Source organism: Lingula anatina, chromosome 4, assembly GCF_051362555.1.
Source record: "Lingula anatina isolate TDL-2025a chromosome 4, LinAna3.0, whole genome shotgun sequence".
Classification (NCBI taxonomy): domain Eukaryota; kingdom Metazoa; phylum Brachiopoda; class Lingulata; order Lingulida; family Lingulidae; genus Lingula; species Lingula anatina.
Window position 1 is genome coordinate 12,258,329 of NC_141770.1, and position 21,008 is coordinate 12,279,336.

The window sequence follows — 21,008 nt, forward strand, 5'->3', positions numbered from 1 at the left end:
GTATGTATGTATGTATGTACATATGCGAACATGCATGCAAGAATGAATCTTTGTGTTCTTTTGAATATAAAAAGGTACAAGTGAATTAATATATATATGAAAAAAGTACACTTTTTATACTTTGTATGTGCCAGCCCCTGCATGAGCCCATTAAATGACAATGGGAACTCAAACATCAAAATTCTATGATACCCCTGTTTACACTCTTCAGTAACTATACACAGTATCATTTTAAAAGGTATGGCTATACAAACCAATGACACTGAACAGAAATCTCCACTGCACTCTTTTCCCTTTTCTGACAGAAAAAAAAAAGTCACTGTTTATACTCTGTGTCTGGCATGTGACAGGTCCCTGAAAAGCTATTTACACTTACACACACTGAAAAGATCTGTTACTTTCTGATCTCACAGCTGTTAGGAGGCCACCAAGTACACTTACAGGGACTATAATACTGTATCAGGCCTACCCAACTACCAGACTCGGCACCTACGGATCCTGAATTAACCGGTATATCGGACCACGCTACCCGTTTTCAAGGTGTGTGTCAGATCGCATTTCGGAGTATCATACCCCAGAATAAATTTTGTAGCACGACTGCGGGCTCATCCACGCTCGGCTGAACAACCTGAAACTGTACTCTTACTTTAGAGTACTCTATTTTATTGTCTCTATGGGGGTATATGGGGACTTTACGACATTCGGTTTGAATGTTTTAACCACTTTTGATAAGGCTTTTTTGCATTGTATTAGATTAATGTGGCAGTCTTAGGTTCATCTAGGTGGCTTTCAAATTTATGCGCCCGGTTTTAAAATCATATAGCGATTTTACGACAATCGTTTACTATCCAATCAAAGTGACAGCCGAGCATGCCAGGGCTCATCCTGTCGGTGTTCTGCCTGATACTCCAAAATGCGATCTGACACACACCTTGAAAACGGGTAGTGTGGTCCGATATACCGGTTAATTCAGGATCCTTAGGTGCCGAGTCTGGTAGTTGGGTAGGCCTGTGTATGCTATATATATATGTGTGTGTAACTTGGGGGTTATATACAGGGTTTTTGAACTCCTCAATTGTTATTCCTGTCTCTCTCTCTCTCTCTCTCTCTCTCTCTCTCTCTCTCTCACTTTCTCCCTCCCTCCCTCCCTCTCTCATCCCTCCCTTCTCTGTCCCTCACATTAATATACCAGCATTCTAAGCATTTGTATTTAAACAGCCAAAGATCACAAAGTTTGTTCCCCCTCAATTTTGTGCACACTCGTGTAGTAAGACCCTAACCAGTTCCTAGTTCTGGTGAGTTACTCCAATCACTGTCTAAAATCTAGTTCGACAGCAGGATTTTTAGAAACCCGTTAGCAGAAATGTTCATGCAGTCACACTACAGCAATTATCTGAACCGTGACCCAATTCACTATTTTTACGGATGAATGGCCATAGTGTGAATGTGTTATAATAGAAAATTGTTGTCAATCTCTGACAAATCATTTGACTTTTTTTCCTCCACCATCTTCAGTTCCAGGAGATTGAAAGTCATTTCACTTTACCCTCATTTTAAAGTACAGATCCAATTATCTTATCATTTCTGAGAAGTGATGGTAAAATCACATTTAACAACTCTTCATAATTGCACATTTCCTTTTTTTTCATATGAGAACTGCACCAACTTCAGAAGGCAATAGGAATAAATATATAATGGCCTCATGGTACTCTTTCAAAAAATTATTGCTAAATAATTCATCTACCATTAGGCTGCAGAAGGTTATGTGATTTGAGTATTTCATTCACAGAAAAAGAAAACCTCTTAAGTAAACTATACAAGATGACAAACAGCAACCAGTTAGCATAAAATATCTGACAAAAGTGTACATTTCAAATCCTGCCCAATTTAATTTAAACAAGAAATATCAATATGATCATAAAGTTTATTTCATCCAAACATGCAAATGTTTTCAGTTACCTCGTGCAGGAATACAAAATAACGTAGGACAACCTTTGATGTGAAAGATCAAACAACACACAAAGACCTTGGTAAGTCCCACTCAATATTGACCTACCTAAATGAACCTTGACAGAAAATTCTAAATGTCTATATCTACTAATACTATAAACTTTGTAACACTCAATAAAAAGATCCTCTTTGTTCTTATATATCATACTCTGCTTTATAAAAACAAATGCCATAAAATCTTGTGCTTAAAATCTTGAAATTTTTTCATCATCAGCTTTTGGGTTTTGACACTGTGAAGGAATTCAATTTTGAAAAACAAATGTTTAGTACTATGAAATCTAAAATGTAAGAATAATCAAAACTAATATAATGACAGTGACCTCTGATTTAATGTTCAAAACATTTACTGTGCTCAATCTTAATCCCCCCTTCTATTAGGTTAATTATGAAAAATGATACCATCCAATAGTAAATCTGGCTAAAAAAAAAAAAAAAAAAAAACTCAGCAACCAGCAGAATGCCAAAAAATTCATTTAATTCCAGTCACGTGTTGCATTAATCGTCATTTTCAATAATTACCTTGCTTATTAATTATACAAACAGACTTTGGCCGAGAGTTGGACACCTTGGCATTCTGTCTCAGCTGCTGTGGACTATTACCAGGCATGATCCCCTAATTACTACATCCAGAGAAAGCACTGTCTCCATAGCCTACTACTAGACACAGTCAGGATGTTACATCTCAATCACTTTCAACTAATATACCAGGATAGTAGGCTTACTTCAATAGAGTTCACTGAATATTAATACCTGCTTCCATTGATGTGGGGAAAATGATAAGTGCTCTTTACATAAGAAGTCAGCTGTGACAAAAAATTACGAGATCGGGAGTTTTTACTGATGAGATTATTTTCGTAATTTAATGTTGACTTACCAAAATTACTATCGCGATCAATGGATGATCAATACAGGGAGTAATTGACCGCTCCGCCAAAGGTCCTGATCCTACGACTCGCGCTTTAACCACCTCTACAACCTCTCCTCAGGTGTTAATGAAACACATCATTTTATTTTTCTTTACGCTTTGAAGAAAATCTCGGACACTATCTCACAGTCTGCGGCTAATGAGCAATTTCCAGCGGGTCAATTTGTAATCAAGATCTAATTAAGGGAAACAATGGCAGTAGGCACTGCCCTCGCGCATTCCTTTAAACACATTCGCACTCACTTTGTTTGCACGTAACGAGACAGGGGTTAGATATGTATTGATTGATTTTGCTGTCCCAATACTATTCCAGCAATTGTGTACTACAGCTGAGTATTTAATGTGGTTTCAATTATTCACTGATGAATGGTGGGGTTTATGGCCACAAGTATGCTAAAGGTTGTAAATGATACCGTCTGCTCCACTGGAGACAATATATGTCACATAACAGTCTACATATCATTTTTGGATAATCATAAAAAGTCTACAACCCTTAGTATTAATCCCCCTGTTGTCTTATATATGCACATCTATGCATTGATATCAAAGTACATATATGAGAGAGAGAGAGAGAGAGAGAGAGAGAGAGAGAGAGAGAGAGAGAGATTTTGACTTGTTGTGGGCCACACATTTGAAAATGTATCCAAAACAAACAACAATTTGGTGGACATTTTGTAACTGCACTTTATTTTCACCATAATCAAACATAATTATTATTTTGGGGGTTTGATTATTCATAGCAACAGCTAGCACACTACCTACTACTAACTACTAATTTTACCAAATTGCACTTTACAGATGTTTTAATTATTTAAACTTAGATTTACAAAAAAGGACTTAAAACCTATAGCCATATGCCAGTCTTACATATTCAAAACTTTGCCAATTTCTCTGACCTATTCTGATCTTTTTTACTATGTAGTTGTGTACGCGGTAGTGCCTCAGGAATCTGCATGGCCTTCATATAAATAACTGTCACAATACTCCCATTTCTAAAATGATTTGCAAACAGTAAGTCTAGGAAACATTATTAAGAATTTGACTGTATGCTTTGTATATTGTTATCAATCTTCTATATTACCTTGAAATTATATTACTTTTAAAATATTAAATCTTTCTTTAAGACGTTTTATAACATACCTGTTTTATTTAAAGCATTATCACGCTTCTTTCATTTCTGTGGATTTCCTGCTTCATCTTTCATATTTATTCAGCAAAATCTTTCATTTTGCCCTTTATCTTACATATTAATATACAATATACATAGATATAGCATCCCCAATAAAAATGAACATATAGATGCTTTCAAACTTTGCTAAGAATGGAGTCCCTTTTCATTTAATATCAAAATAAACAAAACGTTTATTCTGTCTCCATAAACATTTTAAGTCGGCTCTAAATTACAAAAACCCAGTGCATCTATTATATTGGCGATGGTCCTAAAACAAGGTCGATACAAAGTTCTTTCAGTTGTTAAATAGTTTGGCAATAAAAAAACCTTAACCATGTGATGATCTACATCTAAGTCAAAGCAGCAGTCATGCACAAATCTGATACAGTTACCATTCAATCTTTCCAAAGGGCAAAACTTATCAAACTTCCATTTACATAATTTTATAATCAAAAAAATTATATTTGTGTATAGCATTTGCGGTGCTTTTAATGCAAAGAATAGAAGTATTGAGTGGCCCACTTTTGTATTTTTTTACTACCAATCAATAGAAATGTTCTAAGTTTACAGGATCTGTAAAATTCACAAATTTCCACCATTGAAAAGTTTGAGTAATTACCATAAGCCTGTATAATATCTATAAATAATATTATTATAAAATCATGCAGGAATAGATATAGGATGACGTAAAAAATACCACAATGGTGTTTTTTTTTTTTTTGTTTGTTTTTTTTTTGTTTTAACAAAATACATTTCCTTCAGTAAAATCAATTTTCATTTTCTGCTTTATCCATGAGCACAGGCATGTGTGTGTGTGTGTATGTGTATGTGTTTGGTGTGTGTGTGTGTGTATGTGTGTATGTGTGTGTGCGTGCGCGTGCTTAGATGAACATACGTGTGTTTGTAAACATGAAGCATGCAGCATATCCTTTCCTTGTACACTTCCTCCATTCTGCAAACCCGTCACTTTTTGACCTGACAGCTACAACTTAATCAATGGTGCTGCAGATGTGTAATATACCTAATTTAAGTTTATTCATATTTCATCTAGGTTGGTATTATTGTTAATTTTTTCTCCTGCTGGTCATACATATGTAATTATCTAGCATTGAAATTGCCTCACAACCTGATGCACACGTCATCTGAGGTAACTATGCCTGTGTGTAAATGTACTGATTTAAAATAGCTCACTGAATACATGTATTTATGAAGCAACATGGTTTCTAGTTAGCATATTTATTAATTCATTCATTTTTAATTTAATATAGATATCCAGTGAGTATAAAACAAAGTCAATTATATAACTAAAATTAAGCAACAGCCTACTTTTATTTACATAATCTATTTATTTTATTACTTATTATTTTGCTTTAATTATTTGTCAACTTTGTCAGAAGGAAGAATGTAACATAATTTATTTTTACTTTCGAATCAACAGAGGCATGTTACTGGCAGATTGAAAAAAAAGCAGTTTCATTTCCTCATTTTTCTCTTAAAAGTTACTCCATCCTGAACTGTCTAGCTTTACAAAAAAAATTTCAGGCTGAAATGTTATGCACTTCAAAACAGGTTTTCCTCCACTGAACTTAAACCTGGGCCAGGGTTGACAAATAGGCAACATTCCTTCTATAACCAAGAGGGGGAGCTCTGCTTACTCTAACTTACATAAACTTATACAAAGTTAAACCTGCACTTCATTTTACCATTTATATATACTTGTCCTTTAAAGGCATGCTGTTATCTCCTTGACATTTGTTGCCTAATATTTGTATCTACTTTAAGTTATTAAATTGACACAATTTCTTTGACCTGTGGGGTTTGAGGGTGTCGTGCTGTCAACCTTCTCGACTGCATGTTTTATCACTTATTAACACGTACTTTCATAATGCACCTCCCCACGACTGTCTGACTACATACTAAGTGTTTACTCATGCAGATCATACGCACCTACCAGGTAAAAAAGACAACCATCAAACATTTTTTTAAAATTCTTCTTTTATATTCTACACAATCACATGCATAAGTATACCAGGCATGTCATTACAAAGGAATTTAAAATGCATACCCATCACAGGGAGGGGCTGATAATTCACGTCTACAAGCTGCATTGACTTTATAATACTCTACAAAATATTAGTTACTAAATATGTTGTGTACTTTATGATACTTTGCACTGTTACCAAAACTTGACATTAGACACAAATATTTATGATTCACGTCTGACATTAACTTACATGCAAGCACACACATGGACACATGCATACTACAGCATGCGCGTGAGCACGCACACACACACACATACACACACACACACACACAGTGCCCCTAATTGCTTGTAATAATAATCAGCATTACCTTGAAACTGGATATTTTCCCTCTTTGCAACCTAAATGGTGGCCCACCTTCCACAATTATCATGTCATCACTCAACCACCACTAACTGTGATATGTTTGTGCATAATCTACTACGCCCAATGTCAGCGCCTGCAGTGCTACAAGACACATTCAAAGCTGAGCTAACTTGAACTGGTTTACATAACATCACTTAATGAATGTGTATCACCTTAACAGGTGCTCTCTCTCTCTCTCCCTCTCTCTCTCTCTCCCCCCATCTCTCTCTCTCTCCCCCCCCCCCCCAGGGGTTTATCTAACATCATAAAATAAAGCATAACAGAACAGGTCACTGAAGCTCCCAATCCCCACTACTTTTCTAACTTTAATTTTATTAGATGAATATTATCACTGTGACCACAGAATACTAACAGTAACCTCTCACACCCCACTCCTAAGATCAGAATTTCAAAATCTACGTAAAGCAATCTCACTTACTGCCAACATCGGCTGAATATTTCCTGTGTAGGTTAAACCAGTGCTGCACTAAGACGGAGATAACAAGTGGCAATGTTTTCTTAATGATGTGACTTACATAATGTAGTGCAATTATACTGGGTTGTGTGACTGAAGGATGGTGCATGGATTTTTTTTTCTTTTTTTTTTTTTTTTGAACCTTGCAGAAATACTGATCAACTTAATTTGAGAATAAAACTCTTATTCTATAAAAAAAAATGGAGAATCTTACTTTCATGGGGTTTTTGTTATTTAAATTCTAAAAATCTTATATCTTTAGTTTTTGTGTATTAATATATATATATATTCAGAAGTCTGAACATTGATCAGTATAGGAAGTCTATACATTCTTTAAATGCAAAAATTCATCTTTGAAAAAGAAGGGGAAAACAAACATAGGCTCAGCAAGACAATAAGGTCAATGTATCATCTCTGTAAGTAAGGGAGGAGCTGCTTTTAAATTCTAGTGACTTGTAATTCTTTTCTTTGTCTGACGTCAGTTATGTATGAAGGAGTTCCACCTTAATTTTGCCATACCTGGCCAGGAAATTACATTTTCTAGTAGAAATTGCTCCTGAAATATTTTCTTTTTCATAAATAAATAAATTATGAACTAACTCAACAATTGTCATAGATTTGTAAATAAAAATTGCTTTTAAATTATTCGGTTTCTGATTGTTAATCTTTTATGTTAAAACACCTGATATAAAAGACAAACTGCCAAAAATATGGAAAGAATAAAGTAAGTTTTCCTATCAAGGCCGGCATCAGTAGAATAGATATCAGGTCGCCATAAGCTCCTTAAAAAAAATTGGTACCATTTTCACCAAAGAACTGGAGTCAAAAAACAGACATGCGATTAAGCATGCAATTAAACATGCATCACCATTCCTAATAAATGACAGCTAGTATTACATTTTTTACATGTAATTTTAGATTTTACATGTAATTCTGCAGTCATGAAAATGGTAATGGCTTACATAGGCTTCTTTCAAGGACACAAAGCAGCAACAGGAAGATAAACTGTTTACCTTTATATGTTGATCCATCTTCACTAAAATTTCCAGTAGATAAATTATTGCTCTCTCATTTTCTTGGAACTCCAGTTGTTGAATACTTGTTATTTTATTTATTTATTTTGCTGCTAATATGCAGAGTAGGAGGTAAAAAATTATTGATAAAGTTGTAAAAGAATAAAAAAATAATAATCTGGATAACAAAATTGCAGGAACATGGTATTATTAACACCATAAATTTGTTATATTTGATCTGAGACTTATTATTCTTACACATCATAGAATTAAATCTTACCTCAGCGTACCCCCCTCGCCCCCCCTTCTCCCTCCCCCCCCCCCACCCCCTCTTCGCTAACAACCAAAAGTCAACACAGATCACTTATTTGTAGTCAATCAGAACATTAAGTGCTACGGCATGTAGTAATTTATTGAACCCATTTGAACCTGACGCATTCAAACGCATTAACTGCAGTGAAAAGCCAGAAGTGAGCACAATCATTGGTTAATTAATGTCACATTTTATTAACGAAGATGCAACAAAGGAGACTGGAAGAATGGAGCATTAAGTGAAATAACATCGATCTTTTTTTTTTTTTTGAGAGTGTCAGGTTTCTGTCTCGCCAAGTGCAGTGAATAAGATGTTAGGGCTTATCATTAGGGTGCCTTGTGTCATGCCATGTAATTTTCTAAGGGTGCATTCCCAGAGATTTAGATCGATCCAGAGATTAAGATTTAGATCAACCTAACTCCCTGGGAGTTCACGCTAAACTGCAGTCAGCCGTGCGCGCACCATAGTTAATTATCCCCTTACTGCTTTTAGTAGGCGGAACAGACACTTAAGCCGGCTAAGCTGACAGTAAGCTAGTGAGACTCTCCACAGGGATAGATCGATCTAAAATCTATGGGAATGGGGTCTAAGGTTACCGTAATGACTCCATCTTTTCATATTTTTTTTTACAGCATGTGTAGTGCCTTTAGTGCATAGAATAGAGTAACAAGGGAGTTTGTTTTTTTATTTTGTTGCTACCACTCAATTTGGAATGTTTTAATTTTAAGGATATATGACTTAAAAATACAGTATCTGAAAAATTCATAATTAATTTCCCCATTGACTTACCGTATGTTTATAACCAGACCAAATTAAGTCAAACATAGTCTAGCCAACAACAGATTTTCAGACCTCCAAATAATAGATTCAGTAGTTAAAAGGTACTACAAGGGTCCCTATGTTATCTGCTCTATATAATACCTCAAAACAGCAACAACATCAAGCATAAAACACAAGGAAAAAATAATTAAGAACAAAAAACAACCCATAAAATGCTTTTAGCCTTATCTCAATCTGTCTGTGTCTGTGTCTGACCCATATCTAGTAGAATACCCAGCTGTCTATAGTACTGAAGGCCTGATAAACATCAAGTCTCTACCTTCACACCTGTGTAGGGAAGCTTTTCTACTACAACTTACTCGACCGTGTCACGCACATGTTGTCTGAGTTCTATGTCACGGTCCGCCAGACAGGTGGAACGCTACTACAAGGCTGGGGTCCTCGCACAACGACAATAATTTACATATCTGCCAACCTAGGCCAATGCACAGTAGTATCTCCTACCAGGCAATTTTTTTTATTTTGAAGCCCTGCACAAACTGAATCATTTACTTAGCTCAGATTTTTGACTTAGGATCACGTTATCGTAAGTTTTAGTCATTCGGTTTTTCTGGCTGCAGGGAGTTATGCAGGCAGGCTGCCATGTTATTTTTTAAGAAATACATATAAACAGGCAAATTTCATTTAAATAAGTTCATGAGTTTGATCCCATTAGGACTTGATAAGACAGGACAAGGACTTACTAAGGCCAGCAAACGTTGAAGGCCGCGGAGGGGCAATTTTGTAAAATTCATGCAGCCTTCACTGGCTAACAACCTGTCCTAAATCTACCCCCCCCCCTACCCCCACCCCCAAATTCAAGTGTAATGAGGCTCTGAAATTAGTCAATTAATCTAATTCATTTAAATATTTCACAGCTGTAAAAAGTGAATCCCATTCTGAACAAGTTACCAGCACAAGAAAATTTGATTTAATAGACACAAAAATTAAATCTAAATGCACTGTTACAGGGGGGCTGGGCTGATCTGATGCCTAAGACTCCATCCTCTCACAAAAAAAAAAAGATTTTAAGTCGTACAGAATATTGTTTGTGAAAATGTGTGGAAACTTGTAAAACTTGCAGAAACAGCCATATAGCTATGCGTTAGTGATCAGACCCGTGCAAGCAACAGCTCTGTAAACTTTCAAAAAGAATATTTAATATTTCCTGACAATTCTATTTGACACCAGTAAACGGCAAGGACCTGCAGTTGGTCTTAATACAATGCTGACAGACCGACACAATCCTGCATCCAGGTAACACAGGTGAGTCAAAGTCTGGGGCACAGATGAGAGAGCTTGTTACACTTTTGAATTTCGAGGATCAATTGGCCCACGTGTTCATGCTCATTTTGAACAAGACCGCCACCAACAAACAAAGGGTAGTCAAGCAGCTAGCCAACGAATTTTTTTCCAGGGACATTTCAATGAGAGCAAAAATAATAAATAAATATTCAAAATTTAAAATATTTCGGAGATTGCAATATGTGTTGAAAACAATACGTACCAGGAGATTTCAAGATTAGGAGATACATTTCACTGAATACAATAACTATAAGGAGATATTAAGATCAGGAGATCTTAAAAAGTTTTATAAGTCTTTATATTATAAAAAAAATATATGTCATACATTGATTCATATATTAAGAGAGAAAGAGAGAGAGAGAGAGAGAGAACAAATGAGACAGCCCATTACAAAGTGAAGGTTTGAAATTTGTGCTAAACTGCTTCAGTTATCCCGCTGTTCTAGCCCTGACAGGCCTTAAGTATCACTTGCAAACTGACTTTTAAACTGACAAATTTGGTAACATTGTTCAGGTGCCCCCAGCAAGACCTGTCAAAATACAATCCACAAGTACCATACTCTACAATAAAGTGAGCAGGAAGAAAAACAAAACCTTCCTGAAACTGTTTCAGTGGAGACCCAACGAAAATGCTTCAAGAGCTGCTGAAATGTAGAACTATAACAGAGTATGACTAAATCCTCTCTCCCATCTCCATCCCTTATTATTCTGTCCAAGTGGCAAGAGACAAAAGGACAACACAAAGTTTCAATGGCAACCAAAAAAGTAAGGCACATCTACACCTGACCAGACCCTTTCTTCAGTTTTTATGTTCAGAAATTATTCTAAATGACTTATCATGCCTTTTAAAAAGTTGGTTAAGGTAAACCAAATGCAACTCGTCCGAAAGCCCTGGTTTTACCAGTTCAACTTTTTTTCTCTTAGTGAAATAATTTAAAGCAACAGTGTTGAACTAAAAGTTAAAACTGAGAAAAAAAAGACATCAAGCTTTTTATAATATGAGTGACCTTCACAACATAGGCCTGAAATAATGAAATATTTGACAAAATGTCAAAAAATATTTTATTTTCAAGAAGTGGGAATGTCGGATACCATTTGTTTGTTTTCTTTTAAATTTATTAGAAATGAGTGACATCCAAATAACACTACCAGACATACACGCATGATCAGCAACAAAGGTTAGATATATTAGCTATAGGAGGGTGAGAGGGGACATGATTGAGATGTATAAACTAGTCACTGGGATATACCATAAATCAACTAGAGATTTTACTTAATTATGGTCCAGTCATTCACATAGGTCTGGTAATAGAGGAAATTGTTTCAAGCTATTCCGTCAAAGAGCCAAATTAGACTTGAGAAAATACAGCTTCACTGTGCGTACAACACAAATATGGAATAGCCTACTCGATCAAGTTGTCAGGGCAAAAAGCCTCAACTCTTTTAAGAACAGATTAGACAAGTGGTGGGATGACCAGGAACTCAAATATGACAATTATAGGTCCGAAATTAACATCATCGGAAGTCACAAGTTAGTTTTGGAGGAAGAGTCCGATAAAGAGGATCCAGTAGGAACCTGAATCGAAAATCAACGCTAATCTAATCTAATATTCTATTCAGGACTCTTTATTCATCACCTCCTGAACCAAACATTGTTTCACCTTTGAATTCTACAATTACACATCTTCTTTACATCTTTTTTTTTATCCACAAAAGAAAAAAAGAATGTGGGAGTACACTCAGTTTTTACTAGTGTGACTAAACTGACTTCCATTTTCTTCGTTTACAAGCAGGCTGCATACTTAGCCTGTGAACTCTGGCACTATTTTCAGACAAATATCAATTTTCGTAACAGACGACATCGTCCATTTCCATGTTAATTTTCATAAGAGAAGCCCAGACCCACAACTATTCCCTCCCTGTGGAAGAACCCTGGCGTCCTTGTCTTTGCAATCAGGTCACCAAGAGAAATATTTTTGTTTTTCTCTTTGGACGACTTTAATTCTACCCACCCCCTTTCCTAATCCAAATTTTTACTCTCTCCCCCCTCCTCCCCATTTCCCTCTTCTCCTCCTCCTCCTAAAAAATTACATAATTTTTTGTAAACTTTATTTCCAAAATTAGGCTACATTCCGATAAAGCAAAGTAGCAAATGTACTACAAAAGGTTTTAGTAAGGGAGGGTTCAGTTAGAGGAAACTACAATATTTTGTAGTTGGCCTTAGACTTCCTGTCATGAGGGGATGTCATCCAGGTTACGCAGGGTGGCCCACTTTTACAACTCCTAATTCTACAGTACGCTGCTTACAAGTTTTTATTTTAACTCTGCTTGCAGGTTTTGCGTTAAGTTTCTCATTTGTGTATCACTTAAATCTTCAAAAATTGCAAAAATCTTTCAGAAAATTTCTTGAAAAAAAAATCATTTTATTTCATGCCAGTTTACTGTTCAGTTGAAACTATGTTGTGGATTTATATGTTATGTATATAAAAATCCATCCTTATCAATAAATTCTACTCAACAAATATCAATGGAAAAAATCAATCATGTTCCAAGCACAAAACTACAGATTTACTCACAATACTGTTTATGATATTCTTAATTTGATAAACACTCAGAGGTGTTAGCATCATGCAATTGTATTTTTCCATGACTGAAACTGCCAATAGCTTAAAATTATCAGAATAAAAATATGCACTCTCAAATCTAATTTCACGAAAAAGAAACCAGAAACTGAAAGAGCAACTCATAATTCAAATGTCATTTACAAACACCATACATCGAAGTCTTACAATATTTGACATTCAATTCCAAACTGCAACAACATGCTTACCAAGCCAATGCTGCCCACAATTTATTTAAAAAAAATCAAATGGTCTTTTTTTGGCATGCCACACACATGCTTCATGGTTTCTTTATAGAGACCTCACACAGTTAACTGCATTCACAGGCAGTTCACATCAATCCTAAATTAAACTGACATCATAAAATAAGTTGACCATAAAATGTATGTATGAAAAATATGATTTATGTGAACATTTATTTGGTTACGTCAGAGTACAGGACCCTTTAAAGGTACATACGAACCGAGCATCGGTGGAGCGTGGATTCCCAGTAACACATGTAAACCTCTTCTACTAGATTCTTTTATGACTCAAATAAATTCTACATGCCAAGGGATAAACTGAATAGATCACTCGATCAGCCATAAAATACCTATAGACTGCTCCTTTCTTTAAATTTTTGGTTGTAAATTTAACCTACTTTCGTGACCTACTTTCCTGCCCCATTGACATACAGTTTAGAATGCCAGCAGAAAAATCCGTTCAAACCTCATTTTCGGGTAAAATTAAACAATGCCTTTTGGTAATTCTCTTAGTTATACTACTTGAAACTATATGCTGGCATTTGGTTGGTTTTTGTGACAAAAAATTGACTTTGTATGCATCTTTAATAGTCCCACTGGGCCTTTGTATTCTTAATTAGACTTAAATCGACCAGCTCACATGGAGATGTCAATTCGGTCTCTTTTCTGTTCAAGTTAGGTTGGTTGTGAACATGTCTTCTCACGGCTTCATTAGTACAGCTGTTATTTCCATTGCGGAAAGCATGATTGTGAATGAATGGATTGTGTGCATTAGGGAGGCCGTCACCTCACCTATGTTCACATCGTCACCTCGCCCATGTTAACATCGTGACTGGGGCATAATCAAAGCTAAATATGATCAGTTTCTGAATAAACTGAGTTCAATATCAGTGCACTGAACAATTTGCATTCTTGATATGTTATATGGTGGACTTGATGGTGCCAGTGTTCTGGTCTTGCTTTTTATAAATCAGAAAAAAATTATCCACAATAACAATGGGTTTTGAAAAAAAACTGACTATAAATCAAAACAGATATTGTTGTAACTCATTCATAAATCTTATTTTTTTAAAAAAAGTGATTCATTAATCTTGACAAGTAAAGAATGAACCAGTTCTAACAAAATCCTAACAACAGATAAAATCAAGACGAATTCCATTTTTGGAAACACTGTGCAGCAATTGCTTCTCTAAAAAAATGTCTTTGATCAATTTAGTCATATTTCCTAGCAAGCTCAAGATGTAGAATCTTCACCAATCATCATACTGGTAACCTCTGAGAAATACAAATAAAATGCATCTTTGGTCCATTTACTTTTGTAATTTCTACTTCAGGCCTTCCCAACTACCAGACTCGGCACCTACGGGTCCAGTATAAACCGGTTTATCAGACCACACTACCCGTTTTCAAGGTGTGTGTCAGATCGCATTACAGAGTATCAGCCACCACACCGATTTTGCCTGGTGCGCGATGTGATAGCAATGATCCTAAGCGGGGTTGGAAAGTAGTGCATCTCATCTAGATTCATGCGCTGCTGCAATTTTCTCTGTTTATGCTAAAATCTGACAGTACCGCAATTTTTAACATAAAATTTAGGTTCGGACATAGCCAATGATGTTTTGTAAATAAGAACTTGCAAACTTATATATTAATTTAGAAAAGTAGACCTAATTTTGATAGCAGAAGCATATTCTGTCGGGGGTTAAATATTTTCGTGACTACCGGGATGGACGAGATTGAGGGCAGGAGAGAGGGGTGAGAGGGGTGAGAAACGTCCATTGTTCTCGTCAGCGCGGCTGTCCTTTTTCAGGGTTTGTACGCACGGACAGAAAACTTAAGTATTGTGGGAACGTTACTAATGAAGCCACTGGTAGTACTAGTAGATATCAGCCTGTAGTCTTGAACAAGCGCCTCGATGACGAGTGAACAGTTGTCAAAAACAAAAGACCCAGTAGTTCAACTACTGTTGATGCGTGCCGCAACGACCAAACCTAATTGCTCCTCAAGGCCACAAAACAATAACCGGTACTGACGGCTAGGCTCGTCTTAATCATATAAGTAGCGCGTTTCCACCCCCTGATTGAGGGAGTCGTCTGTTGTATTCATGCGACTCCTACTTGACGAAAACGAGGCGCGATACCCAGATGACAGGTAGGCTTACAGAATTTGTGATAGGGTATGATACTCTTTTATGCGATCTGACACACACCTTGAAAACGGGTAGTGTGGTCAGATATACCGGTTTATTCTAGACCCGTAGGTGCCGAGTCTGGTAGTTGGGAAGGCCTGTACTTTCTGCATACAGGGAGGCAATCTCAAAAAGAAATTTTAATAAAGCATAAAAAAAAAAGGACACAATTTTCACCCAATCCCCATATTAAAAGTACAGCCAAATGTGCTGACTCATCTTCCTTGTCATTCCAGATTGTCAACTATTATATGAATTTTGGGCTCATTTTGAGCTCGGACCGACCTCCAAAAAGTTATGCTAATGGGAACCCTGCTCTCATTTTAGACATAATAGTAATCTTATACGGGACATTAAACCTGATGAACAAACACACGGAAATAATGTCTCAGTTTACAAATATAATATAATGACATTTCATGCCACTACAAAGTAACATTTATGAAGCCCACACAGTATAGGCAACATACATTAATAATCAAACAGTAACAAGGAAACAAAGTTCCTTAAAGCTGTTAAGACTTGAATACATTCATTTAATTACTGCCTTGACAATGAGCGCATGATGTTGCATTTTGAACAAAGATAGTTTAGTTTTAATTTCAAATAGAGCCTAACTGACACACACACACACAGAGAGAGAGAGAGTTTGGGCAATATACATAATTGAGTCGTCAGTCTGACAGTCTCTACAAGATGATCAGGCAGAAGTGGATGATAAGCAGTAATTGAGTGAAACAATTTGATCTTCAGCAATAAACAAAACCCCTGTTCTCATCTTTCCATTCATGGTGCATACATTAGATTTACACAAGTAAACAAGCTACTACATAGCCTGGTTATATAACCAAACATGGCCACAGGACCTCAACTCTTCTGTCATTTGACAATTTAGGAAGTTAATGTACTGTGGCAAATTAAGCTTTAAAAAAAGCTAGATTGGAACTAGGCCATGGGAGTGAACTGACTTCTACAACTTTTAAAATTACATTATTAAGATCATGCTTACTTGTAGATGTTCATAAACGACACATTGATGAACTAGACAGGTTAGCTGGTAAATATACAGCCATTTAATGGAAAAAGCCGGCATCCCCGTTTTGTTGTTAAAACAATCAGGCACATTTTAGTTAGCAATAACTTTTGTAAAAAATAATCCAATCATGGTGTCTTTCACAGTGATCAGAATATCTTCAATTACACAGTGTCTGTATATAAAATTGTGTATTATCTGTAATGGACATACATGAGTGAGGCTCTTTTGAAAATGTGTTTAGAGCCAGATCAAATTTTTCTTATGCAATGAGAAGCAAATAGGTACCTATGTCTAAGACAGAAAATAAATCAATAAATCTGTCAATAATCTTAAGTTGAAATTTTTTCACAGTTGCTTTATGGGCACAACAAAAAAAATTCATACCTATTTTTTTTTTTAATTATTAAAAGAAAACGTGAAAAGTTTTTTAAATATTCAAACATTTGAAATAGCATCCTTTGTAAGTCCCTTGGCCAATTCTGAATTTTTAATTCTGGAGTTGACCATTAAGCAGCATTGCCCAATTTCATGATTGTGTAAGATAGACTTTTTCTACACAAAATACGAAATGTTCTTTTTTTAGTCCACAAATGGCTGTAATTAAAAATGATCAAGAATAGCATTTGCCATTATCCTCTAGTCTTAGATTTCACTACCAGTTCTTAAATAGAGCAAATAACTTATTTAATCAAATCAGTGTCTATCATTTAATAATAATTATAGTTATTATTATCATTTCTTATCATTATTATTACCTCTGTAGAAAATTGTATGCCCAAGTGTGGGCCTAACTACATAACAGTTCTGCAAAAACCACCTGTTGCGTCCACCTGTATAAGCTAGAGGTAACCTATTCCTACTTAGGACATGACACAGTGACACACTTGATAGTACTTAGCGTCTTTACTAGTGCCAACATTTATGATTAGTCTCACTGTGATAATAGCTTTTTAGTATTCAGATGATAACCTGCACATTCTACATGGCCTTATTTCCAGGAATCATATTTCCAGGATCTGTCTATTTTAAAGAACAAAACAAATAGTTACAGGTTTTTTTATTATGGATTCAGGGGACAGCCAGACCAAATATAAAATAAAAACATACCCATCTTTTTACACATTCCCTTTATCTGTTTTATCTATTAATAATTCTATCTATTTATTATTGATCTAATTTAGCTTATAGAAACTAAATTAGATAAATAAACAGATATAACTACAGTAAACTAAATATCTAAGACAAGTAATAATTCATCTCCTTGTATTCCCAGTCTGAAACAGTGACAACATCAGTTTCATTACAACATCAACATCAACAGTAACAAAACCAAAAACAGCAGTTTTACAGTAATAACATCAACAGTGACAACAGCAACATCAACAGTAAAAATACCAAACAAACAATCATTATAGTAACAACACCAACAACACTCACAGTTACAATAATACCAACACCAACAGTAACAACACCAACAACAGTCTCACAGTAACAACACCAACAGTGAGAACACTGGGGTAGCGCTAGCAATTTTTTTTCGTTTAGCCAAATCACCACTTTTTTGTCAATTTGTTTTCACAAATGGTAATAATTTGACTAAAAGAAGTCAAATCAAGCTCTTTTTGTTGAGCCAATTTAAGTCAATTTTAGCATTTGGCTAAATTGGCGAGTGTTAGCGCTACCCCAGCGACAGCAATCTCACCCGTCAACCACTTACCTGTTTGCACTGCTGTCAAACCTTGAGTCTTACTAGAGGGTATGGTCACTACAAATGCACTGCGTCTTACTGCAGGGTCACTGCTAATCCCCGGGGAGTCCGGCTTCCCATTGACACGTCCTCGCTCGGACATGTTCCTGGATCCTGAGGAGGAAAAAGACGAGAATATTGGTCTTTATATACATATCAGCATGAAGATTGTACCATGTGATGTTGGGAAAACAAAAACGTGAACATGATTCTGATTCAGCATCCGATCTGAATGTGCAAGTTGTGTCAGAAATATGACAGTATGGTTGCTATGTACAAAAATAAAAAAAAAACTTGGTTGGAAAAGACTTCAAAAAGAAGATTTTTGAGCACAATTCCTTTTTTTCTGAAGTAACCTATATATACTCACCCACCCCTCAGGTTTTCTCCTCAACTCAATTTAGAGAATTATTCAATACAAAAAAAAAGTGGGTGGTTGCATTCCTCCATTTCCTGACACAAGTAGCACAAGAATATTTCAAATAAAGTGGGTTTCATTTAGCCTTCCAAATTGAAATTGCAATATCTAACCAAATGGAACAAGTCTAAGGGTATATTCCCAATGAAACTACTGTACAAGGTAGAAAGATCCAACTCCACAAAGACTCTTGTCAAATGCAATTAGATTAAATGAATGACACACCTCCACAAGCAGCTAGGAAGTGATGAACTTTCACATTTGCTTGGCTCCTGGAAGCTTTTTCATTTAACTTTGAGTGCGACAGAAAATACATTACACAACCTAGTGCGATAGTTGCATTGGGAATGGATCCAAACACATTTTCCCACCCACCGGTAATTGCTGATACCGAGTTCAGTCATATGATGTACTTAATGGTGACAATGATTCAAAAGCATCATGATCCCCAGGAACCATATAGCTAACAAGCAGCTTGTGACTGAAAGTTTGTTTGAAGTGTCAGCACAAAATTTTGGGTCTAAATTTCAAATCAGGATAAAATCTGCAGTAGTCCACTCACATTGAGTAACTAGTGGTCTAAAAACAGGACCATTTTCTTTTTTGTAACTGAACAGGCACTTTTTAAAATTCATTACGAATATACTACTGACCTGGGTCAAAGTAGACTTAGACTCTGTTCTCATACCTAGATCAATCTGGCAGGATTGACCCATCTCTGAGGAGATTCTCGCTTAATTGCATTCAGCTTAAGCGGCTCTGATGTCTAGCATGCCTACTGAAGCCATTAGGGGGGTAATTAACTATCGTTTAGCAGCTTCAGTAGGCATGCCAGACATCTAAGCCTCTTAGCCCGAATGCAATTTAGCGAGAATCTCCTCAGAGATGGGTCGATCCTGCCAGATTGATCTAGGTATGGGAATGGGATCTTAAACATTGGACTCGAAGTTTAGATCAACAGGCTAATGATACTAAATTGAATGGTCATAAGTAGAATGTTAATGCACCTCAAAGTTTAGTAGCACTGCCCATATTTTAATGCAAAAAAAAAAAAAAAACGAAGTATTTTCACAAAGCTTTATGTGCAAACTGCAGATTGACAATATATTCTACAAAGACTAAATATGGTAGAATCATTTTGGTTAAACCATGAAAATTCAGAAGTTGCAACTAATGAAATTGTTTTCATATAGGTATAACAAAAGAATCTAGAAAAAGGAAAAGAAAAATGAAAGGATGAAGGAAAGGATACATAAACCTTGTAAGATACAGTGACTTTACATCACATGCTTGTGGTACATCTGACATTTTACTTTCATAGCTTTTATATGCAAACATTACCTATCACTATGTAAATAAACAAATCATTAACTTAATTTTCTTATATATCTTTAAAGCTAGAGAAATATTTTTTAAAAATATTTTCAAATAATAAAAAGAAAATACTAAAGAAAGACATTTTACCATCAAACCCCTCTCCAAATCCTTTTCATTGCTAACACCACCTTTTGTGACCTGATAATCAGTGCTTATGTGGGCACACAAAAATGACTTGCATGTATTGTAAACAAGGCAACAGGTGTTACAAGTACTAACTCTGATTTACATGGCAGAATTAATTCTGGAAAATCCCGAGTGGGGGGGGGGGGGGAGTAGCATGGATACACTTATGAGAGTACATTTGTGTAGTACATGTAAATGTTGTTTACTCCATATATATGCAACTGAGCTAGAGTAAATGGAAGGGGGGAGGGGGGGAGAAGGCATTTATTCAATATTAATAGGTGGGTAAGTACACAGGAGAGAGAGAGAGAGAGAGAGAGAGAGAGAATTAAGGGATCATCCAACTCGTGAAAGTAAGTAAGAACCAAAAGACAAAAGAAGGAAGAAAGAGAGAGAAAGAGAGACTTACTGAGGACTCTTCCAACTCAAAAAAAGTGCAAGGAAAATTGAAGTACTAATAATGTACACAATTATCCAGACACACAGTTGTACTACAACACATGCACATGTATCCACCACAAATCCCTCTCCATGACCAACAATAACTTACTGTATAGCAGGTGCCTTGAACAAAACTATAAGTGAGCAACACTTGGTATCCTAGCACAACAGACTGTACTACTAGTACGCTCACTAACCACGGCTTTTACTCCACTTAAACTGGTCACATGTTGTTTTTTAGAGGGGAAGTTTAATGGTACATTGTTAATTCGATGGGTGAGTCAATGGCCAGACATCCAGGGGCTTCCCCTCCAGTGCTGACAGATCTGCCGTCATCCATCAAAGGCGACATCAGGCCAGTTCACAGTCACGCAACCCCTACATATCTCCAT

At 35.9% G+C, this 21,008-nt stretch overlaps 1 protein-coding gene across 6 annotated transcripts in view; it reads right to left on the reverse strand.

Moving 5' to 3' along the window:
- LOC112042664 (uncharacterized) overlaps positions 1 to 21,008 on the reverse strand; it is a 174,367-nt gene that overhangs the window by 138,058 nt on the left and 15,301 nt on the right. For 4 of the 6 annotated variants that reach the window (XM_087011774.1, XM_087011775.1, XM_087011771.1 and 1 more), the window contains exon 2: positions 18,225 to 18,368. In XM_087011774.1, the coding sequence (XP_086867900.1) occupies positions 18,225 to 18,357 (133 nt within the window). In that variant the 5' untranslated portion in view covers positions 18,358 to 18,368. Of the gene's footprint in view, positions 1 to 6,461; positions 6,672 to 18,224; positions 18,369 to 20,725; positions 20,802 to 21,008 lie in introns of those variants that run through there. The other 2 variants (XM_087011772.1, XM_087011777.1) reach the window with 2 other exon arrangements.